We start from the raw sequence: 17,852 nt of genomic DNA, 5'->3' as shown, positions 1-17,852 counted from the left end.
GTGTTATTCGTTTTTCGACTACTTATACTTTACTGAAATAGTTTTCTTTACAACGCCGTAACACATATGTAGATATTTTACGAACAATGGATACAACAACGAATCTTTGACGAAACTATACAATAGAGACGAGAAATGTATCCCACGATAACATGATACGTCCTAACGCGCTAATTTACAATACGTATTTTACAGTCTGTTAGATATGATAGGAAAATTTGATGAAATAATTCTACATCGCGTATGTATATTGTAATATCAATTTCAGTCCCAGTCAGTTCATATTAATTTGTTAAATACTATTTTAAGAAATAATCTATTCTATCGTAGATTTTATCCAAGCGATATTCGAGGAAATTTTATCGTATAATCGTGGCCTTTCGACACCAGCTTTCGAGCAAGCTATTCGCCAACTTCCGACACCTGCTAGCGCCCATCTACGATCATCCGGCTGAAGACATAACATAGGACTGCCGGCGACCTCTTCTTCCTGTGTACAATAAACAGTAATTAGATATTCCCGACTGTGTATGAACACCGAAAGATCACGGCATACGAGAAACAAAGGATAAACGAGTCTTTTGTATATGTGCTGTGGCTCACTTACATTACAATCGTCAGTAGAATAGGCCGGTTCTGTGCAGACGCTATTCACGGACGCGATACTGATGTTTTCGCATTGTTCCATCGCGCTGTGCTTAAGCTGTACCCTTTGTAGTAGATCTCCTGATCAAAGAAGATGGTTTTTTTAAGAAACACGAAAACGTTAAATGCACACTTTTTGATCTTTCCTTAATATCAAGCTTTCTCAATTTCTGATGTTGTTAATTCATTAAGAAGCAAGTATTGAAATAATGCGACGAGAGCACGGAAAACAGATGACAATTGTATCGTTAATTTCTTGATATCAATGTCAGTTACAGTTTAATGTTATTTATAATTATTGACTATTAACGAATAGGAAGGGGGAATTTATAATAAATCAGAAATTAAGAATAACTAAGAATACATAAACTTAAACAGATGAATACAATTTTGTAAGCAATCAAAAATATATCTAATATTATCACACTTTTGAAGCGTTAGTCTGGCTAATTCAATTTTATGCAAATGGAGCTTCAGCGTGTCTACTGGTTTCGTTATACAATGGTTATACAATAACGAACAGCTGCTTTTCATCATATCGAGACAATAAATCAGTACCACAACAAGGTACTTACATATTTATAAGGTAATAGTATCTACATAACACTTTGAGCTAAAATAGAGAAGATCTTGTCAACGATATTGTGCAACCAGTATCTCACTTTCGCATCCCTCTAATTGTAAGGTCGACGCAACCAATGAGGTAAATAAGCGGCACGCATAATTACGCATTTTTACGTAATCCATCGAAGAAATAAATAACGCGACCTTGCCGCACCGATGTACATTGTTCGATTACAAGAATCCCATGCATCACGCTAGTGATTACTCACGATTTCTGGCCCATCCGAGGGTGTTGCAATGAGTAGCATTCATTGGTCGATCCTGACTCGAAGGCAAACATACGGGTCTTACGAAATCCGAAAACATGGTAACAGGTCGATCGAGTTTCAATAGGACAGTCGTACTCCCTTCTACCGGCGATTTAATCATACCCACGATTCTACGTTCTTGTTGCCACGGCGACGTGCTCGAGAGGCGTACAGTACCCATTCTTGCGGACCATTCTGCCTTTGGCTGACTGTAATTGAGTTATTATATAAGAAGAAATTGTTAACGGATTGCTATAGCAGAACTTTGGTTATAATAATGCCACGCGTTATTCGTATAATCAAATAACTCCACCTTCGTATGAATATCCTGGGCGAACATATGAGAAAGAAGTACAATTTTCTAGATTCTAGTGTATTTTAATGTAACGCAGTTAAAAAGAAGGGCAGCCTATCCTGCTGTCGACGTAAGACCTTTTTATATAAAACGTACACCATATTTTTTAAACTATTTTATAAACCTTTATATCAAACACGAATTAAAAAAGTTTTGAATAAAACTGTGACTTGTTTCTCAGTCTTTCTCGCAAGAAATCATCCCTTGTATTTCCACTGAGCCATTGAAAATCAAATAGCCGATTATAATGTTACAAATACTTCAATTTTTTAATGGAGTATGTAGGAATAAGTGGAACGTACCCTTGAAAACAGGACGCCGTTGTAATCAACCAATTTTCCGCCACGAGCGTAGCATCGCATACGTGTACATCTTCCTTGAACAGAGCCACGTGCCAAGGCCAATCTCCTGGCTCGGCCATTTTATTAAGTCCCCGGCTACCGCTCTTTGCATGTAGAGATTGTACACCGCACTCTAAGCGTAAGTTATATTTTATACATTAGCGTGAACTTGAGGAAAATAACAGCTCTTACAACGTACCCAATTCAGAGCATCGGACGTACATGACTTCCTTGCTCGGACAGGGAGCTCTAACAAACGTAATCTCTGTTGCCGACGGATCCTCCATATGTACGTATTGAACATCCTCTTCGTCGTCGATTCGAACTTCCACGGACTTTACCCCTCTGTGAAAAGTAAGAGGCTTCGATTAAATTAAATTAAATTTCTTAACACATTTCGCTCGATATCAGAAAGATGTCACTCACATCTCTCTGGTTCCAGCGTGTCAAATTACAGCTCGCTTGTGTACATTGCAAAAGACAAAGCAGGGGGTATTATACTCACGTGTAAGTCAGTAAGCTGCACAGGGAGCTGGCGGCAGTTTGGAGAACGGTTTCCATTTCCGTTCCTGGCAGTGTCGCGTTCAGATTTGCGGTGCAAAGCTTTCCGATAGTACCCTTCTCGTTGAACACCACGTACCCTTCGCTGTTATACTTTGCGGCAAACGGTGTATCCGAAGGTTGTGATTTCACGGATCGAATACTTGGTGCTAGAGATACTGGAGAATATATGGTGTCAAGAACGAGTATGCGATGCATGACGCTGAACGATGTTATAGGTGGAAACGATATACATGGCGAGGTCGTAAAAAACGCGGCTGTCGTCAATGAGCGATAGTAAGATTTTTATCGAATTACAAATGTCGGAGTTATTAATAAATCACGTATGTTTTATTATTTGTTAAATTCTCGCCTTTCGAACGGCACGCAGCTATCAGTCTTGCGATCTTGTACATGATCTTTACACGATACATCAAAAATATTTCTCTTTAACGCTTTAACACTTATTTCTTTAGTTGTTTTAACGAATCATACATAGAAAATAAGTATTTGTGTATATGTGTGAGCGCGTGTAAAGTTACCAGAAACTTGTATCTCAAAATTAAGATATATCTAGCTATTGACGTGTTTAACTTTGTCATTTATTAGCATTTGAAGAGAACAAATTATAAAAATGTCCCCTTTAGCGCTTTATTATCGATCGTTGTTAAACCGTGCAAGCGAGTATTTGATTACGCGAACAGCATAAGAAATTCTTATGTTCTGCCAACGTTATCAACCAGTTGGGTCGGTTCTTGAAACTCATAAACCTTAACTTTGCCCCGATTTTACGACCTCTCTACGCCGCTTCCACTGACCATACATACGACAATCTTTTTCATCACTGCCGTTGGCGCAGTCCGCTTTTCCATCGCATCTCTTGCTACGTGGAATGCAAGTTCTACCTACACCGCAATGCATATGACCGTCGCGACAATAAGCGCAATTTTTCTCGTCGGAAAGGTCAGGGCAATCGATCACGCCGTCGCAAATTCTCGGTGACAATGCTTTCGCTTGAAGTGCTTGCACGCATCCTACGATAACGATTATGCCGTAATTACAAAGGTCCGTGACACTTGATAATTTCCGCGTTGCTTGGCAAGCGAAAGGTTACGATCGTTCACCTGGCTTTGCTCTGCAACCACCTTGGTCCGCGTACTCCGGGAAATTCGAACAATCCAGTAGGCGTTTAATTCTGTCCGGAAGTCGGCTGCCGCATCCGCTCCAGAATTCTCTGCAGAAACTTCTACATGGTAGCTGTAGCAGGTCTTCCGGTTGGTTCGATACGCAGGCTGGTTGCAATACTTGGCACACAAAGTCGTACGCTAATCGGTAACATTCCGCATCCACTAGCTCCCTGTGACAGAAAATTTGTATTAACAACGATCGAGTAAAGCGACTGTTGCACACAGGATCATCAGAATTTCTCCATTACTTCGACTTTCTTTTAGTAAAATAAGAAATAGATCAAGAATGACACATCGAAGTCGACAATCGACTTTTTCTAATTCTGAAATATCCTTTTCCATTTGACGTATTAATGACACCATTCCAGACAATTTAACTTAACTAAGTCTACGTAAAAGCAAGAGAACTGTCATCTTCGTGTCTTCTCTTCAAGAGATCAACGATGCGTCACCTCTGCCATATTCGCTCTATTTGGGAAACTTTGCTCGGAGACCGCGGCTTGATATTCACCTGAAAGCGATCACGTCCTCCTCCACGTCGGCCAATGAACGGTGTCCCAATATATTCGGATACGAAGTAACGTTGTATGGCAGATGTTTGCAGTAAGATAAATCCAAACTGGTGCATCTTCTAGGAGGCGGTGGTGTGGTGGTCGGTGGTGGCGTCGAAACTGTCGTTTGTTGAGCGACTTGAGCGTTTAGAGCTGTCAAGCTCTCTTGAACTTCGAGGCTCTGCGAGTCGATCGTTAGATTTGTTAAATATTTCGAGGTTGTAGGATCGATCTCCCGTCTAAGAATTTCCACGACATCGGCAGTGCTGATTGTCTGGTATCGTGGATCGAATCGAATCTCGAAATGTACGGCCAAATTCTCACCTTCGGATCTGTACAGTTTATTTGCGACAAATGGTTGCCGGTTAGAAAAATATGGATAGTGTGAAGTCACGAGAAAGTGTGGAGATAGCTGGGTTTTCTCTTGCTCGTGACATCGGTAAAATTTCAAGGAAGACAACTCGGCTTTCGATGTTTCAATATGAAAATAACGATACGGATTCGAGCGAATCAGCGGCTTTCTTCGAATTACAATTTCGTTTTCGAATGAAACATATGCATTTTAATGGATCTATGACATCATTCGACAAGTGAATTTCTCTTCGTAATTGCTCTTTCGAGTACTCAACCGCGCATTTGTTTTAAACATATCAAAGTCTAAACTAATAAACTGGCGTATAAACGATAAAGACTAATCCTCCTTAATCGTCGCAAACCGACGAATTTGTATTCTTGTTCGCAGAGAAATCTTTTAAATTAAACTTTCCTTCGTGAGTTCAGTTTTTAATAGTAATTTTAATAGAAAGTTAAATTACCGTGTCGGTGTTTGAAACATGTAAACCTACGATCATGCTATTTTGCTTCCGCAAGTATACTTACCCATCGAGCGCCAGTATCTCCACAGCGAGGAAAGAGATTCTCAGCCAGCTGCGGCGGAAGATAAGATTAAGTCGGTCGCGATACTCCCGTGCTCGTATTCGAAAGGCTTCGGTGGAGGGGTCTGCCAATTCCGAAACGAAGGAATCACCTTCGATCACTCGGAATGTCGCCAAGAAAATCTGATCACCCGGGGGATCCGATGTTAGGAACGTGTCTGAAAGCACACAGGTTAAACGCTATCGCAAACTCGAACAATTACCTCAACTTGTTAACATTGTATTTCCAAATATTCGCACTTCGGGCTTCCGAGTTTCCAAATTTTCGAATTTAAACGATGACGGTAATTTTATAGTTGAAATACATCTTATTAAAAATAAGATACTCTCGAACGGTAGAGCATAATTATATTATGTGTAACTTTACGTGTGAAACGTTGCAGTTTCTCATAAATATCTGTAATTTACATTGTGAAGCACAGGGTAGCGATTAATCGATGTCACGGCGCTGTCCTTAAGAATGAAACGAAAACCGGCTGTTATCTACAATGTCGATAATTATCGATCGATTCCATTTACCGTAATTGGCAGTTACCCGAGGGCGCGGGAAAAGGGAAATAAACAGATTTCACTGCGGGATAATCGGCCGATTTCCATCTTGCGACCATCAGATCGCTAAATGATACTTTCTAATACTCCATCTTGAAACAACACGTTCTCTCGAACGTGATAGTAACGAGACGTGTCTGTACAAACGCGGCGTCAGCCGTTCTTTTATATTAAAAACCGCTATCAATTTTTCCTAGTTAATATTCGACCGATACCGTAAACATAAACTAAAGTATCGAGGGCAATCGGGCACCAACAGCAATACGGCTGGAGGCTCACCTTTCACCGTGCCTTTGGTCGATTATTTTTACTCCACAGAGATTATTTTTTCGCTTCGCGATACAGTTTCTTGCGGCAAGCGAGCGATCTTCTGCGGCTTGTGGCTCTACCGCGCAAGCAACGTCAACAGCAATAACATCGTTTTCATTATACACCAGAAACAGATTTCTAGTATAATACAATGACGTACGAAAGTATTGCAACGCTTACAATTGACGATTTTCACGCATGTATTACGTTGTACGAAATTTCAAAAAAATCGATGCTACAACGACGCAAGACTATCAGGATCGAATTGATAAATTTTCCAACTATTCTGGAACTGTATATAGAAGCTATAAGATATTTATAACACATGTGTACGATAAAAGTGTGCTACGTTAAATAAGCGTTCGAATACTTTCGTGAATCACTGGATGAGTTTGACAGTCTGTACCACGTCGTTTCGCGATTCCTTGAACGCGAAATACTTTCGAAAGGAGAATTCGGTTAGTATGATGAAGCATCGAAATGATTCAAGGACACGGATCCCCCCTTTGAGGTCGAATGTTGGAGGGGTGACAGGCAGGACGGCTCGACAACTCGGTCAGACCGTTAGCTTCGCTACTTTCAAGGCCTCTTTGCTGGACCTCCACGCGATCGTGCATCTTCTTCGACCTTTGCCTCTCTTTGCCCGTATACTACAAGAATTATAGAGCGCAGGCTTTATGCTTCGTCACGACTGTATTCGCTTTCCTTTCTCGTAAATCGGTTCCCGTCCGACAATTCTACTAACTTCATCGAAGGATACGTAGATCGTTCGAGAATAAAAGAGCCGATCTGTGTACGTAAACGTATTTTCTCGGTAACTCGGTCGGACCGTTATGTTTGCACGCTGAAAGACCTCAATGGGCTCTGGCCGCATCGTCCTCTTCCTCTTTTTGTTCGGTTTTCTTCGCTCACCAAACGATACGCACGTCCAGATCGTAGCAACGATTCCTCAACAAGATACAGCCAGGTGCACCTGCTCATAGTCATTAGAACACCTGCTGGGTTCGTACGAAACACGATAGTACAATCAGATTATCAGGGAAGCGTAGCAGATCGATCGGAATTTTGGATTTATACCAGATAATGATAAAATTAACAATCGAAAGTAAAAGCAAAGTTGTAAAAAAAAAAAAAAGTAATAAATAGGTATTTGCACGATTATTCGTGCTGCATACTAACTCTTTACTAAATACATATATGTTGTAATGAATATTATATAATTTCTATATACATTTGCAAACAGTCGTGTCGCGTTACAATGCTAACAAAATTTGAAAACCTTTCACATAACACGTACAATGTGAACATAAAAGTTTTCCATGGCAAGTATTCGCACGCAGTTCCCACTAAGGCAATGTATATTATTTCTCTGTACCAAGGCAGCTATTCAAACGCTTAAACATTCTAGAAATTTAGAGACCATCTGTCGCGTAAAATACTATAACTGGAATCTTTAAATCCATCTGTTCTACCGCCAAACCTTCCCTTCGTCGGCATTCACCGTTATCTACGTATGAATATTAACAACGAATCTGCATCAATTAGACGACGACTCCTCTCTGACGCATGCTACGCTTCGTTTGCTTCTTCATCGTACGATCGAAAGCAATTTCAAGGTGAAGTACACGTATCCGTAAAGCGGAACGTACGCAAGTTCTTGCAAACGAGAAAAGACGATCACACTTTACGCTTGACAAAATGTTCGTACAGCGTGAAGAGTTCGTCCGTCTTGCGAAACAAGCGTCGTGCATTTCGAAGTAGTTTCACGTCCACCAAAGCGTCGGTTAACCGTGCAGTAATTTCATTTACGGCATCGGTCGTATCGCGTATAAGTCCGCGGAGAAAGCGCACGAACGAAACCTTCCGCGCACTTCGAATTCCTTGGCTGAGTGATCTTCGTACTCGCTCGTGCTGCACCTTCTGTGCTTGACAAACAGCAACTAGGAATTATCAAGCCTCTAGGCCGGCATATTTACGAAACACAGCATAAATTAGCAGAAGAAACGACATAATCTAGAAAAGCATCAATAATCACAGCGACAGTCAACAAGATTTATGTTACATGTCGGATATATTTTAATCGAAGATATAATATAAGAGATAGAGGAAAAATGCTGGCGGAGAATTATTATACATATTATATATTTCATTTTCTCTTTCAGTCTGATTCATAATTAACGACAGAACAAACTTTCGTTAGTATTGGCTGAGCAAATTTAAATTTAGGCAAATACGCCATTTCCAGCAAGTTGATACAGACTTTCTATTTTACGTAAATAGCCCGAAAATTGAGTGTTATACTTACAGCCAAGATATATGGAGACTCCAGAGAAGAGGAGGAAAAGCAAGAATGCGGCTAACACGCAGCATCCGCAACGATACTGTCCACCGAGTTTCCTCGTAAATCGAATGTCACTGTCCGACGACAGGATCGAACTCGGCGTTCCTGCACGGCTGAATCTTCTCGTGCTTACCGTGCTTACCGATATCTGAAAAAGAAAGGTCGATTCGTCGCTGCTAGCGTGAAGAAAGATGAAAAAGGTTGTAAGAGAAAGCTCGATCAACCCTGTGTACTCGGCGAATTTTGAACAATCCTTTTCGTCGACTGAGAAAGAAGAGGGAACTTTAGATTTTAAGCTTCCACGATGACTATCGAACGACATATTTATAGTTCTTCTCGTCTAACGATCATCATAGCTACTTGTGACGAGTATTTTGATTTCTAAGGACCAACATGTAACTGACGTCTGTAACTGCCAAACTATTTTATTGCTTGACGAGCATAGTTTCGGATTCGATTCAGAGTTCATGTATAATGACTTTATAAATTAGATATGCAAGATGTACCGTGATACGATATGATACGAGACCCACTTCGAGAATAGACAGATTAAAGGAATAAAAAAATCGCGGAATTCTTTGATACGACGATTGCTAATTTGCATGGAGACCGAGGATATCTCGAGCACTTTCTACGAAAGCGAGCAATTGCGGATCATTGAAATACAAAAATGGCTATAAATTTGAAACAAGATCATACGGGACACGCGTGCATATGAATCTTTTTCAGTGCCTCTCCCGTATCCTGTCCACGCCAGAAGTGGCTTCCATCATCTTACAATACATCCTGTATTTACGCCGCAAAAAATGTCTACCAAAATAAATTGCATTGCGAATGCAAAGAGTTCAAATTTTAAGATGTATGTCGCTGGTACTGCTTTTCTCGCTTAGAGAAACGTTGCGAGTTCATCGTACCCCTCCTTTCTTCTCTCGCTAGATTGCATTAGACAGGACAGAGCAGGGATTACTAAGATTTCTTGGCGAGGCACGATTCGCATTAACAATTCTCCTACTTCCGCTTACGGACTACGCGAAAGAATTCCTACCGAAGCGATTTTTATCGTGTTAATTAGAGGTAATGAACGTCGCTTAACCTGTCAGTTGGGATAATCTTCATCTAGATATTTCTACAATTATCAAACTAAAATATAACAACTTAATTTCAAATTGATCGATTTTAATTCTTCCAGATACGACGTAATTAGAGCGAGGATGTGTACGAAGGATCGTGTCTCTGTGAATACGATCAAAGAAATACCTATATGTGGGATCTGAGCAGAAATTCGTTTATCTACTAATGCATCGGACTAATTTTTACACCCAGTAATTTAAGACGCTAGTAAGCGTGTCACGGTGGAAATGGCAGGGTAATCATCGTGCTAATTATCGAAATATTATTATGCGTTATGTAACCGCGTTTCATGCGCTCGGTCGGATCCCAGTTGCGTGCGATTTTGCGCGTGCATTCAACTATTGTACAAGTACACGATAAACGATATAGTCTTTACACGCTACAGAGTCAGTCACGAAAGTCTACGTATATACCTATCGGACCTTGTATCTGTCTTATCGAAGAAATGAAAAACTCGCAGCCGCAAAATTATTTATACTTTCATACCAACAGGATTATTAATACATTTCTAAAAGCAATGAAACCAATTAAAACATTTAACTGTAAGATTTAAGAATCTTGGGATAAAATTACACTACAAGTTACAAAATCTCTAATTTGTTCAACGTCATTGACATAGCAGAACATTATCGCCGCTTATGTAGGCCACCCAGACGATATTAATAACTATCTTAATTATCGTAATTAATTTTAAGTCTACTACACTTTTACGAATATTTTCACCTATAACAATTTTACGTACATAATTTTCGTAACGCGTTATATTTCATATCTCTCGACTTCCTTTTCTTAATAAAAGATCGTATTACTTTTTAACAATATATGTCCCGATGTACTCACAAAATTCATACAGCTAACGCTTTTACTATAATATTTTACATTTAAGGGATATATTATATCCTTTATTGATTAGTATTTACTTATTGTTTATAGTAAAAGCGTAGGTTTTCGTGACTGACGTGTATTGTGCACAGTGTACGATCATCGGTCGAACAATCCACATTCAGAGTCGGGAGCAATGAGCTTATCTTCTGTGACGTGCACGCTAACTGTGTAAGCGGCCGTGTAATCGTCCCGCCACCGATGCGCGTGCACATTCGTCACCAACACAGGCGCGGTTCGCGTGCACTCGCGCGAATGCTCGGCGCGCCACAAACGGGCCTACGCCCTCGTTCAAATGTTACGCTTGGCACACGCTCCGTACCAAAGAACCGGCGAATCGTACCTTTTCAGCCGATGCCAAGTTTCGATGCTCCTTTCGACGAGCTCCGACCATCGCACAAATACTAAACTGCTCTCCTTACAACGTCTTACTTGATCACTTTGAAACGGAGCGAAACTAAAGTTTCATCGTGCGTGACGCGCTTGTCTTTTTCTCATTCGATAAAAAAAAATCTAATTATTGTTCTGTAACAGCCTGTACGACACGTATGTATTTACCTAAATGTTCGAGTATTCGTACAGTTCCGTAAACCGTGGCCCCAAACGTAGAAAGATGACAAGACCAATGCAGTTATCAATAAACGACGTCGCCCATTCACGGTAACCGTGTTTCGCGATTAACGACCGTTTCTAAAGGATTGAAAAGTAAAGAACGTATCTGGAAAGACGAAAAAATGCTAGATAGAACATTTTAACCGAGTACAGTAGAATCGCATTTATTGAAAGGAAACTTTAAACTACAGGTGCTAACAACACTCGTGTGCTTCTGTCGCAAATCGACCAAGGCATTTTCACGCTTACAGCGTTAGTTGCACTCATATTCCGACGTAGTGCGAGCGAATTCCAGTGTAGCCTGAAAGCCAAACGTGTTCCCTTCCCTCGCAAATCGAATACCAAACTTTTGAGTTTTCCTTCTCTTTCGTCGCGCCTACGTCCGATTGCGTAAAAACCATCCTCCCGTCTCGATTATTTCTAAGGAAACTGCGACTCACAGGTTGGAACGATCGGCAGAAGCGAAGAAGTATTTCTGGCGGCGTTCGAAGCAAACGGGGATTTTGTTCGCGTGTTACGTAAGAAACAGCTATCGAGGGGTGTATTTGGCGAACAATGGCGCGCAGAGATATTACGAAAGTGGAATGAAAGTTTGAGCACGGAACCTTTGTATTCTTCGAACCTAATTCGATAATAGCCTTCGATCAGGCTTTTCGTAGGAAATGCTCATTTAATAAAGCAACGTTTCGCAATAAGGCTTATACCTTTTGTGCTAATCGAGCACGATCAATCATGGAAGATACGCGGCTGTAAAATTATACCGTGGCAAACGAAAATTCTCTAGCGGACGCGTTCGCTGTTGGTTGGTAAAAGTAATTCTTTCCTTGGCGATGCAATACAGCGAAAAGGTCAAGAGACTCGATCTTTTCTCGCTAAAGGAACGGCAACTTCTGACGAAAGGCAACCCATGATCCGCAACGAAACAACGAGAAAGATTAAAAGAAAGATAAGTGGCATAAGCACATTGGAAGTTCGATATAATTGGAGTATTTGGAACAGACACACCGTGTCGATATCAATTTACGAATTTTAATCCTATATCGTATTGTGCCGAAGACGTGTATGCAAATATTTGCCCATAGCATTATCATTGCATTGCAATATCTAGTAGATACAATTATAATTGGAGAATTTATTTCGCGAGATAAGAAGTTACACAGATCTAAGGAGTATCGTTTTATACGAATTTCCCACACTTGGATATCAAATTGTTCGAGTATCTTAGATATGTATCGCTGTCGATGATTTCGCCATCCGGTTAATCGAATGCTTAGCGGCGAGAACGGTCAATTGAAATTTGAGCGCATCAGGTGTGGAAAGTAGAATTCAGTGTCGGTAAACGACGAGGTCCAGAGAGATCGGTCGAAGAGATTAAAATGCGCTCGGACTAGTTGAGAAGGCTTCCGTTAATGGACACGGTCGATGACTTTAAGACCGAGAAAAATCAAGAGCTGACGGGGCACGTTAGAAAAGCGCTTTCCATTGGCGATGTTTTCGTGAAAGTCAGTTCGATCATTCTTGTTCCGCTAGGATAGAGTCGAACGATAATCGTCCAACCGTAAGAATAGATCGTCAGATCGGCTTTTCTTTGTCGATTTTCGCCGTTGGCGTCAGCCAAGACGACGCTTTCAAATTATTGCAAAATCAAAGATAAGCGTGAAACCCGAACCATGTGTATATATTTCTCGTTTCAATCTTTTAACTCGGACATGCAAAAAGGTAAAGAATCTGCGGTAGAGTTCTTCTATCATAACGTTGAAAGTGCAATAAAAATACGAACAGTACGCGACAACAAGTTACGGACGGTACTACGTACTCTTCTAAAAATTTTCTTACGATTGAAGCGCAGTCGTACGAATTTCTCTAAATTCGAGATAAAGGTAGACGTCAATCGAACGACTGTCTGTCGCAGAAAGAAAGAAACGGTGTCATCGACCCACGGAAAGAATCTACCAAGTTTCATTGGCTCGCCCGGTTCCTCGTGACTTTCTTGACCGTTATTACCGTTATTCCAAACGTCGGACTACCTTTCCAAAAGAGCAAGAATCTAGGAACGAGTTCTGCTTGCTTGAAATTACAATCGGTCAGCGGTGTGCCGGTACACGGAGCACGTGCGTGCACCTAACCATAACAGACCAATAGTTAAATGCAGAGCAATCGTTATCGCCTTAAAGCGACTCTTATCTACCAACGACAATCGTTTTCTCTCGTTTTCTCCGGACGGGGAGGAAGGTCCGGCGCCTTTCGTAACCTCCGCTTTTTTCCACCTTACGATATCGATAGAGTCTATTGGATATTGACCCGCCAAGTCCTATTAACCCTTCTATACTAATCACTTTCATCAGCAGTTTCAAACGCCTATTTTATAACAACGAAGCAAGAATAATACGAAAAGGCCTGTATGTGATGATAAAACTGGCTTGAAAAATAAATTTGTCTAAATATATCGTTCAAAGGGGAAAGAACATGGTAAGTTTACCTTCTGTCTGCTATAGAAACACAACTTAAACTAGGAAAACAAGCAACGACGTTAATACAATGGTAACATAGACACCTGTGATTCAGCTAAATTTGAAAAACATAGACTCGGTATAATTTTTCATTCTTTTCCATTTGTCGCGGAATCCAATGTCTTAAAATAGGTCTCAGCGATGTCGGAAAAGTTTTAAAAATGAATGCAGCAGTTTGTTTAGAAGTTACCGCAGTTACTACGGGACGTATCGTGCCATTAGCCTCGAAAGGGTCAAGTAACGAAAAGTGAGCGTTAAGCGCCTACGTTTTAATGGGGAATTCTCTGAAAACCATCGCGCAGCACGTGACAAATGTCATTCGTACAACTCGAGCGGAATACCAATCGACAGATCGGGTGCTACTAGCGAAGTAACGGTATATCGAGAAGAGAGGAGATGTCGGCTTAACCCAAGGCGACCGAACCCAGCTAACACGTCGTTCTTTGTTTCAGTCAACCTAGTTCTCCATCGAATGCGTAGGTATTCGGCATCATACGCCGCATCATTCGGGGTCAATGGAGAACAAGGTCGATGAGTCTGCGGAGAAACGACGCATTGCAGGACGCTTCTCCGATATTAACACAAAAATTACCCAGCCAATCAAACCGTCGTTTTTTAGATTGTGGATTTTTATGTATTTATACGAAATTTCAAAGTGCAAATTTATGCGAAATACACGTAGCACGAAAAATACCCAAAGTATAACGTTTCCAATAATATTTGCTGGGTAAAACAGTTTTCGATTAAAGTTCTACTTTCTCTTTTTTAACTATATTCACAAAAATACGAATTTACATAAAAATCCAGTCTAACGACGATAATCATGCCACGCCGTACGTCTTATAAAATCTTTTGCGTAATACATAGTATACCCGGAAAAGATTTCTATAAACGTTAAGAGTTAATTCTAAGCAAGTATGTATGTCGTATCTACGATCAAATATTAAATATAAAATATTAGTATTAACATATTGCCACGTATTAAAGATCGATAGTTCTGACGTTAACAACGCGGTCTTCCCGCGATAGAAGAATAACAGCGATAAAAGTTCTTTTCGTTCCTTTTTGCACCTCGCCGTTCCGCCTCAAGGGTGATTCGGCCGTTTGCGCAAGTTATCAGTTTGCCGCAGCGTGCGCAAGTAATTCGGTTAATGAGCGCGTGCAACGTAACCGCAAAAATAATTCACGTAGCTTTAGCTTACGATTTCTTCGCGGATCGCGTTTGCAGTCTCCTATTTTAAAGCGTGTTAATGCCATTCCGAAAGTTTCTACCAGGGAGGAAACATCGTTCCGCGTTACACTTTCGTTCGAGACAATAGGCATTTTTGTCGACCGTTCATCGTTTCTCATCGATTTTACGTTTTCTTTTCACGTACGATTTCACACGGGGACCAGCTAGTTAATTAACCGCGAGACCCGAGTAAGATGGTAACGAGGAAAGCGCGTACAGGGGGAAAGTGCGCCACATTCGTCTCACCTTCGAATCCCACGAGCTCTTACGCTTGTGCTCCATCGCGACGGTCATCTTTCAGCCGTAGAAACGATTCCTTTCAGCTTCGTCAACGTTTCTTCGGTATATTTGCCGCGTGAAGGCGCGCCAACGTCATCGTAAAACTGAATTTCGTTTCGTTTCGTTAGCCTTTGCCGACTATCCCCCGAATATCGATTTACGCTCTTAGTTTCTATGCACTGTACCAAATACCTCCGATAATCGTCCGTTCTTTGCGAGGCAACAACCTTTATCCGACGAGATTAGTTCCATGTACTTGCGCTTCCACACTTTGTCCTCCTCTTGCTCCGGTTCAATATCCTTCGCTTCTTGATACCTATGCAAAAAAAGTCAGCAATTACAATAGGACGAAACGCGCGCGCGTACACACACAAACATACGCGTGTACGTATACACAAACACGAGTATTTAAGACGCGCCGCCGACTGCTATTAGGAATACCACGAGCGAAGAAATTAGTGCACTTGGCGCAAAATTGCGCGATATCCGAAAATCTTATCCGAAAGAATGCACTTGACACTGTCGCATTGCGCCTTTATTAGTTTCTTTAATTTTTACCACGTACAGTCTACAGTCTACACAGATTTCAGATAATTCACTTTCTTCTATCAATTTTTTAATTGTTACTTTCTTCCATAACGTGCCTGTTAATAACGCGATGCAAAATATCGGCCAGCGCTATCTAACACAGGTGCGCGGGAATAATCATAGACAGCTGTCGTGAGAAATTCAGACTCGATTTCCCAGACGAATAAAGTCGAAAATTAGCGAGGAATTTTTTATTTTTTATTTTTTTTTTTTACGTTCGATTGCATAAACGGATCGATAGTCGAGACTGGCGAGGAACAATTTCTTCGATCGAGTCGGAGCCGACTACGAGCCAAGGAGACTGTGTCGAACGAAACCAGACTGCCAGGGGAACGGAGACCCGCTGGTTAGATCGCTCCTTCGCTCCTGGATGCACTTTCACGTCATTACCGGTTCTCCACGACACGATACGACACGACGCAACGCGACGTTTTTCGAAGCTTCGCTGGAAAACCGAATAATCGAATTGCCTATGATTTTGTGCGAGATCGTAGCCCATAGATCGCGAATTTTTATACATTTATGAGAGATTCAAAGATTCAAAAATGCGTAGAAACACGTGTAGGAAAATATGCACGAAGGCCACGAGTGGAAAATATGATAAATCATATTTCTCATCTTTCATAGGATTTTTTGGAAAACACGATTACGCGTGGGAATGCTTCAAAGGACGCAGCAGGATTGATCGATATTAGTCCGCGTGATTTACGTTAAAAAATATCTTAAATTTCATACATGTTAACTATAAACGCTAGCTTTGGTGGCATTGATAAGAATATAAATTTGCATAAATTTCCGCAGTCGAATTGTACGAGATAGTCGGTTCATCTTGATAAATAAGACGCGGAATATCCAAGAGTCCAGCGAAACGGTGGTCTATGTAAAATTCCACGCCACGTTCGAATGTGAAAGGTTGTAAAAAAAAAAGAAATCTAACGAATATTTTTAGCTTTAACCTGTTCCCAAGGAATTTGGCTACGCTCGAAACTGCTCGTTCGGATTAACTTTTCAAGGGTAACTACTTAAATCCTGAATTCCGTGGCACAACATTGGCTACTATCTTTCTTATCCTCGAGACAGCAGATTGTCAATGAACTTAATTCTACGTTATAGTATATCGCATTCTTGACGTACGAGTGGACTATCGAATTTCAAGGGTAGATCGCGGATGGAAATTAATGCTGTCTTTGAACAGTATCGATTTCGATTACGACTAAGACCGTGCCACCTGCGTTACACGATTAGGATTAATACGAGGGATAAGTAAACATGCCGTTTAAAAAAGACGTTTGAGAAACGTTCCGAGAACGCGAAGAACATGAACATTGTACAACTATTATTAAATACAGAACATATTAAAAAGGGCTGAAAATAAACATTAAAAAATACAAAATAAATCACTGATACGACAATAATACAAAAAGATAAAAAATACCAAAGGAACACACAAATAACGTGATTTTTCTAGAAATGATTACAAGATACAGAGTGTATTGAAAAGAATTAGAAATAAAAGTACGAAAAGATAAAACATAACGTTAAAAACAAAAATATATATACACGGGGAAGAAAAATAACAAGATACAAAGATACAGATATTTTTAAACGTACCTTTCTTTTTGTAAATCCTCGTGTGCGTAAATCTTTCGCTGGTTGATCGTTCAATTTGTATCACTGTTGCGAACCATTCTCTATATTCGCTTTATATTTTCTCACAATCGGATTTTATTCACGAAAATGATCGTACACGCGAGATATACACCAAGATTCATACAGCATCACCGTTTCGTTTCACTGGAAAAAGGTTGGCTGTTATTCGATGACAGCTGTGTCGGTCGTACCGGAAACATTTCCCTCTTCGACTGCCGGGAACGTTAAGTCGGCCTTTCACACTCTACGAAGCAACCGTGCGCTCGTCAAGGCGATCCTCTTTCTTCGTATCACAGAAAGAAATAACCGTTAACGCGACAGCCGAACCTTCGGGGAGCGTGGTA

General features: G+C 40.7%; 1 protein-coding gene across 2 annotated transcripts; it reads right to left on the bottom strand.

The window, feature by feature from the left end:
* Positions 1 to 3: 3 nt before the first annotated feature.
* On the bottom strand, positions 4 to 17,566 carry LOC117216461 (atrial natriuretic peptide-converting enzyme-like). Of its 2 annotated transcripts, XM_033463166.1 has the most exons (14): positions 17,470 to 17,566; positions 15,463 to 15,586; positions 15,238 to 15,374; positions 8,590 to 8,773; positions 5,371 to 5,584; positions 4,452 to 4,823; positions 3,878 to 4,110; positions 3,581 to 3,787; positions 2,719 to 2,932; positions 2,413 to 2,558; positions 2,175 to 2,346; positions 1,479 to 1,726; positions 608 to 726; positions 4 to 490 (listed from the first exon to the last, which is right to left on the bottom strand). In XM_033463166.1, the coding sequence occupies exons 3-14, from the start codon at positions 15,283 to 15,285 to the stop codon at positions 317 to 319; spliced, it is 2,331 nt and encodes a 776-aa protein (XP_033319057.1). In that variant the 5' UTR covers positions 15,286 to 15,374; positions 15,463 to 15,586; positions 17,470 to 17,566; the 3' UTR covers positions 4 to 316. The 2 variants fall into 2 exon arrangements, with proteins under 2 accessions (XP_033319057.1, XP_033319056.1); XM_033463165.1 differs by having other exon boundaries at positions 15,238 to 15,586.
* Between the last annotated feature and the right edge of the window lie 286 nt (positions 17,567 to 17,852).

The sequence above is a fragment of the Bombus bifarius genome, unplaced genomic scaffold, assembly GCF_011952205.1.
Source record: "Bombus bifarius isolate JDL3187 unplaced genomic scaffold, Bbif_JDL3187 scf7180000010271, whole genome shotgun sequence".
In the NCBI taxonomy this organism is placed as follows: domain Eukaryota; kingdom Metazoa; phylum Arthropoda; class Insecta; order Hymenoptera; family Apidae; genus Bombus; species Bombus bifarius.
Note: the sequence above shows the minus strand (reverse complement) of the source record. Positions and strands in the feature narration are given on the sequence as shown.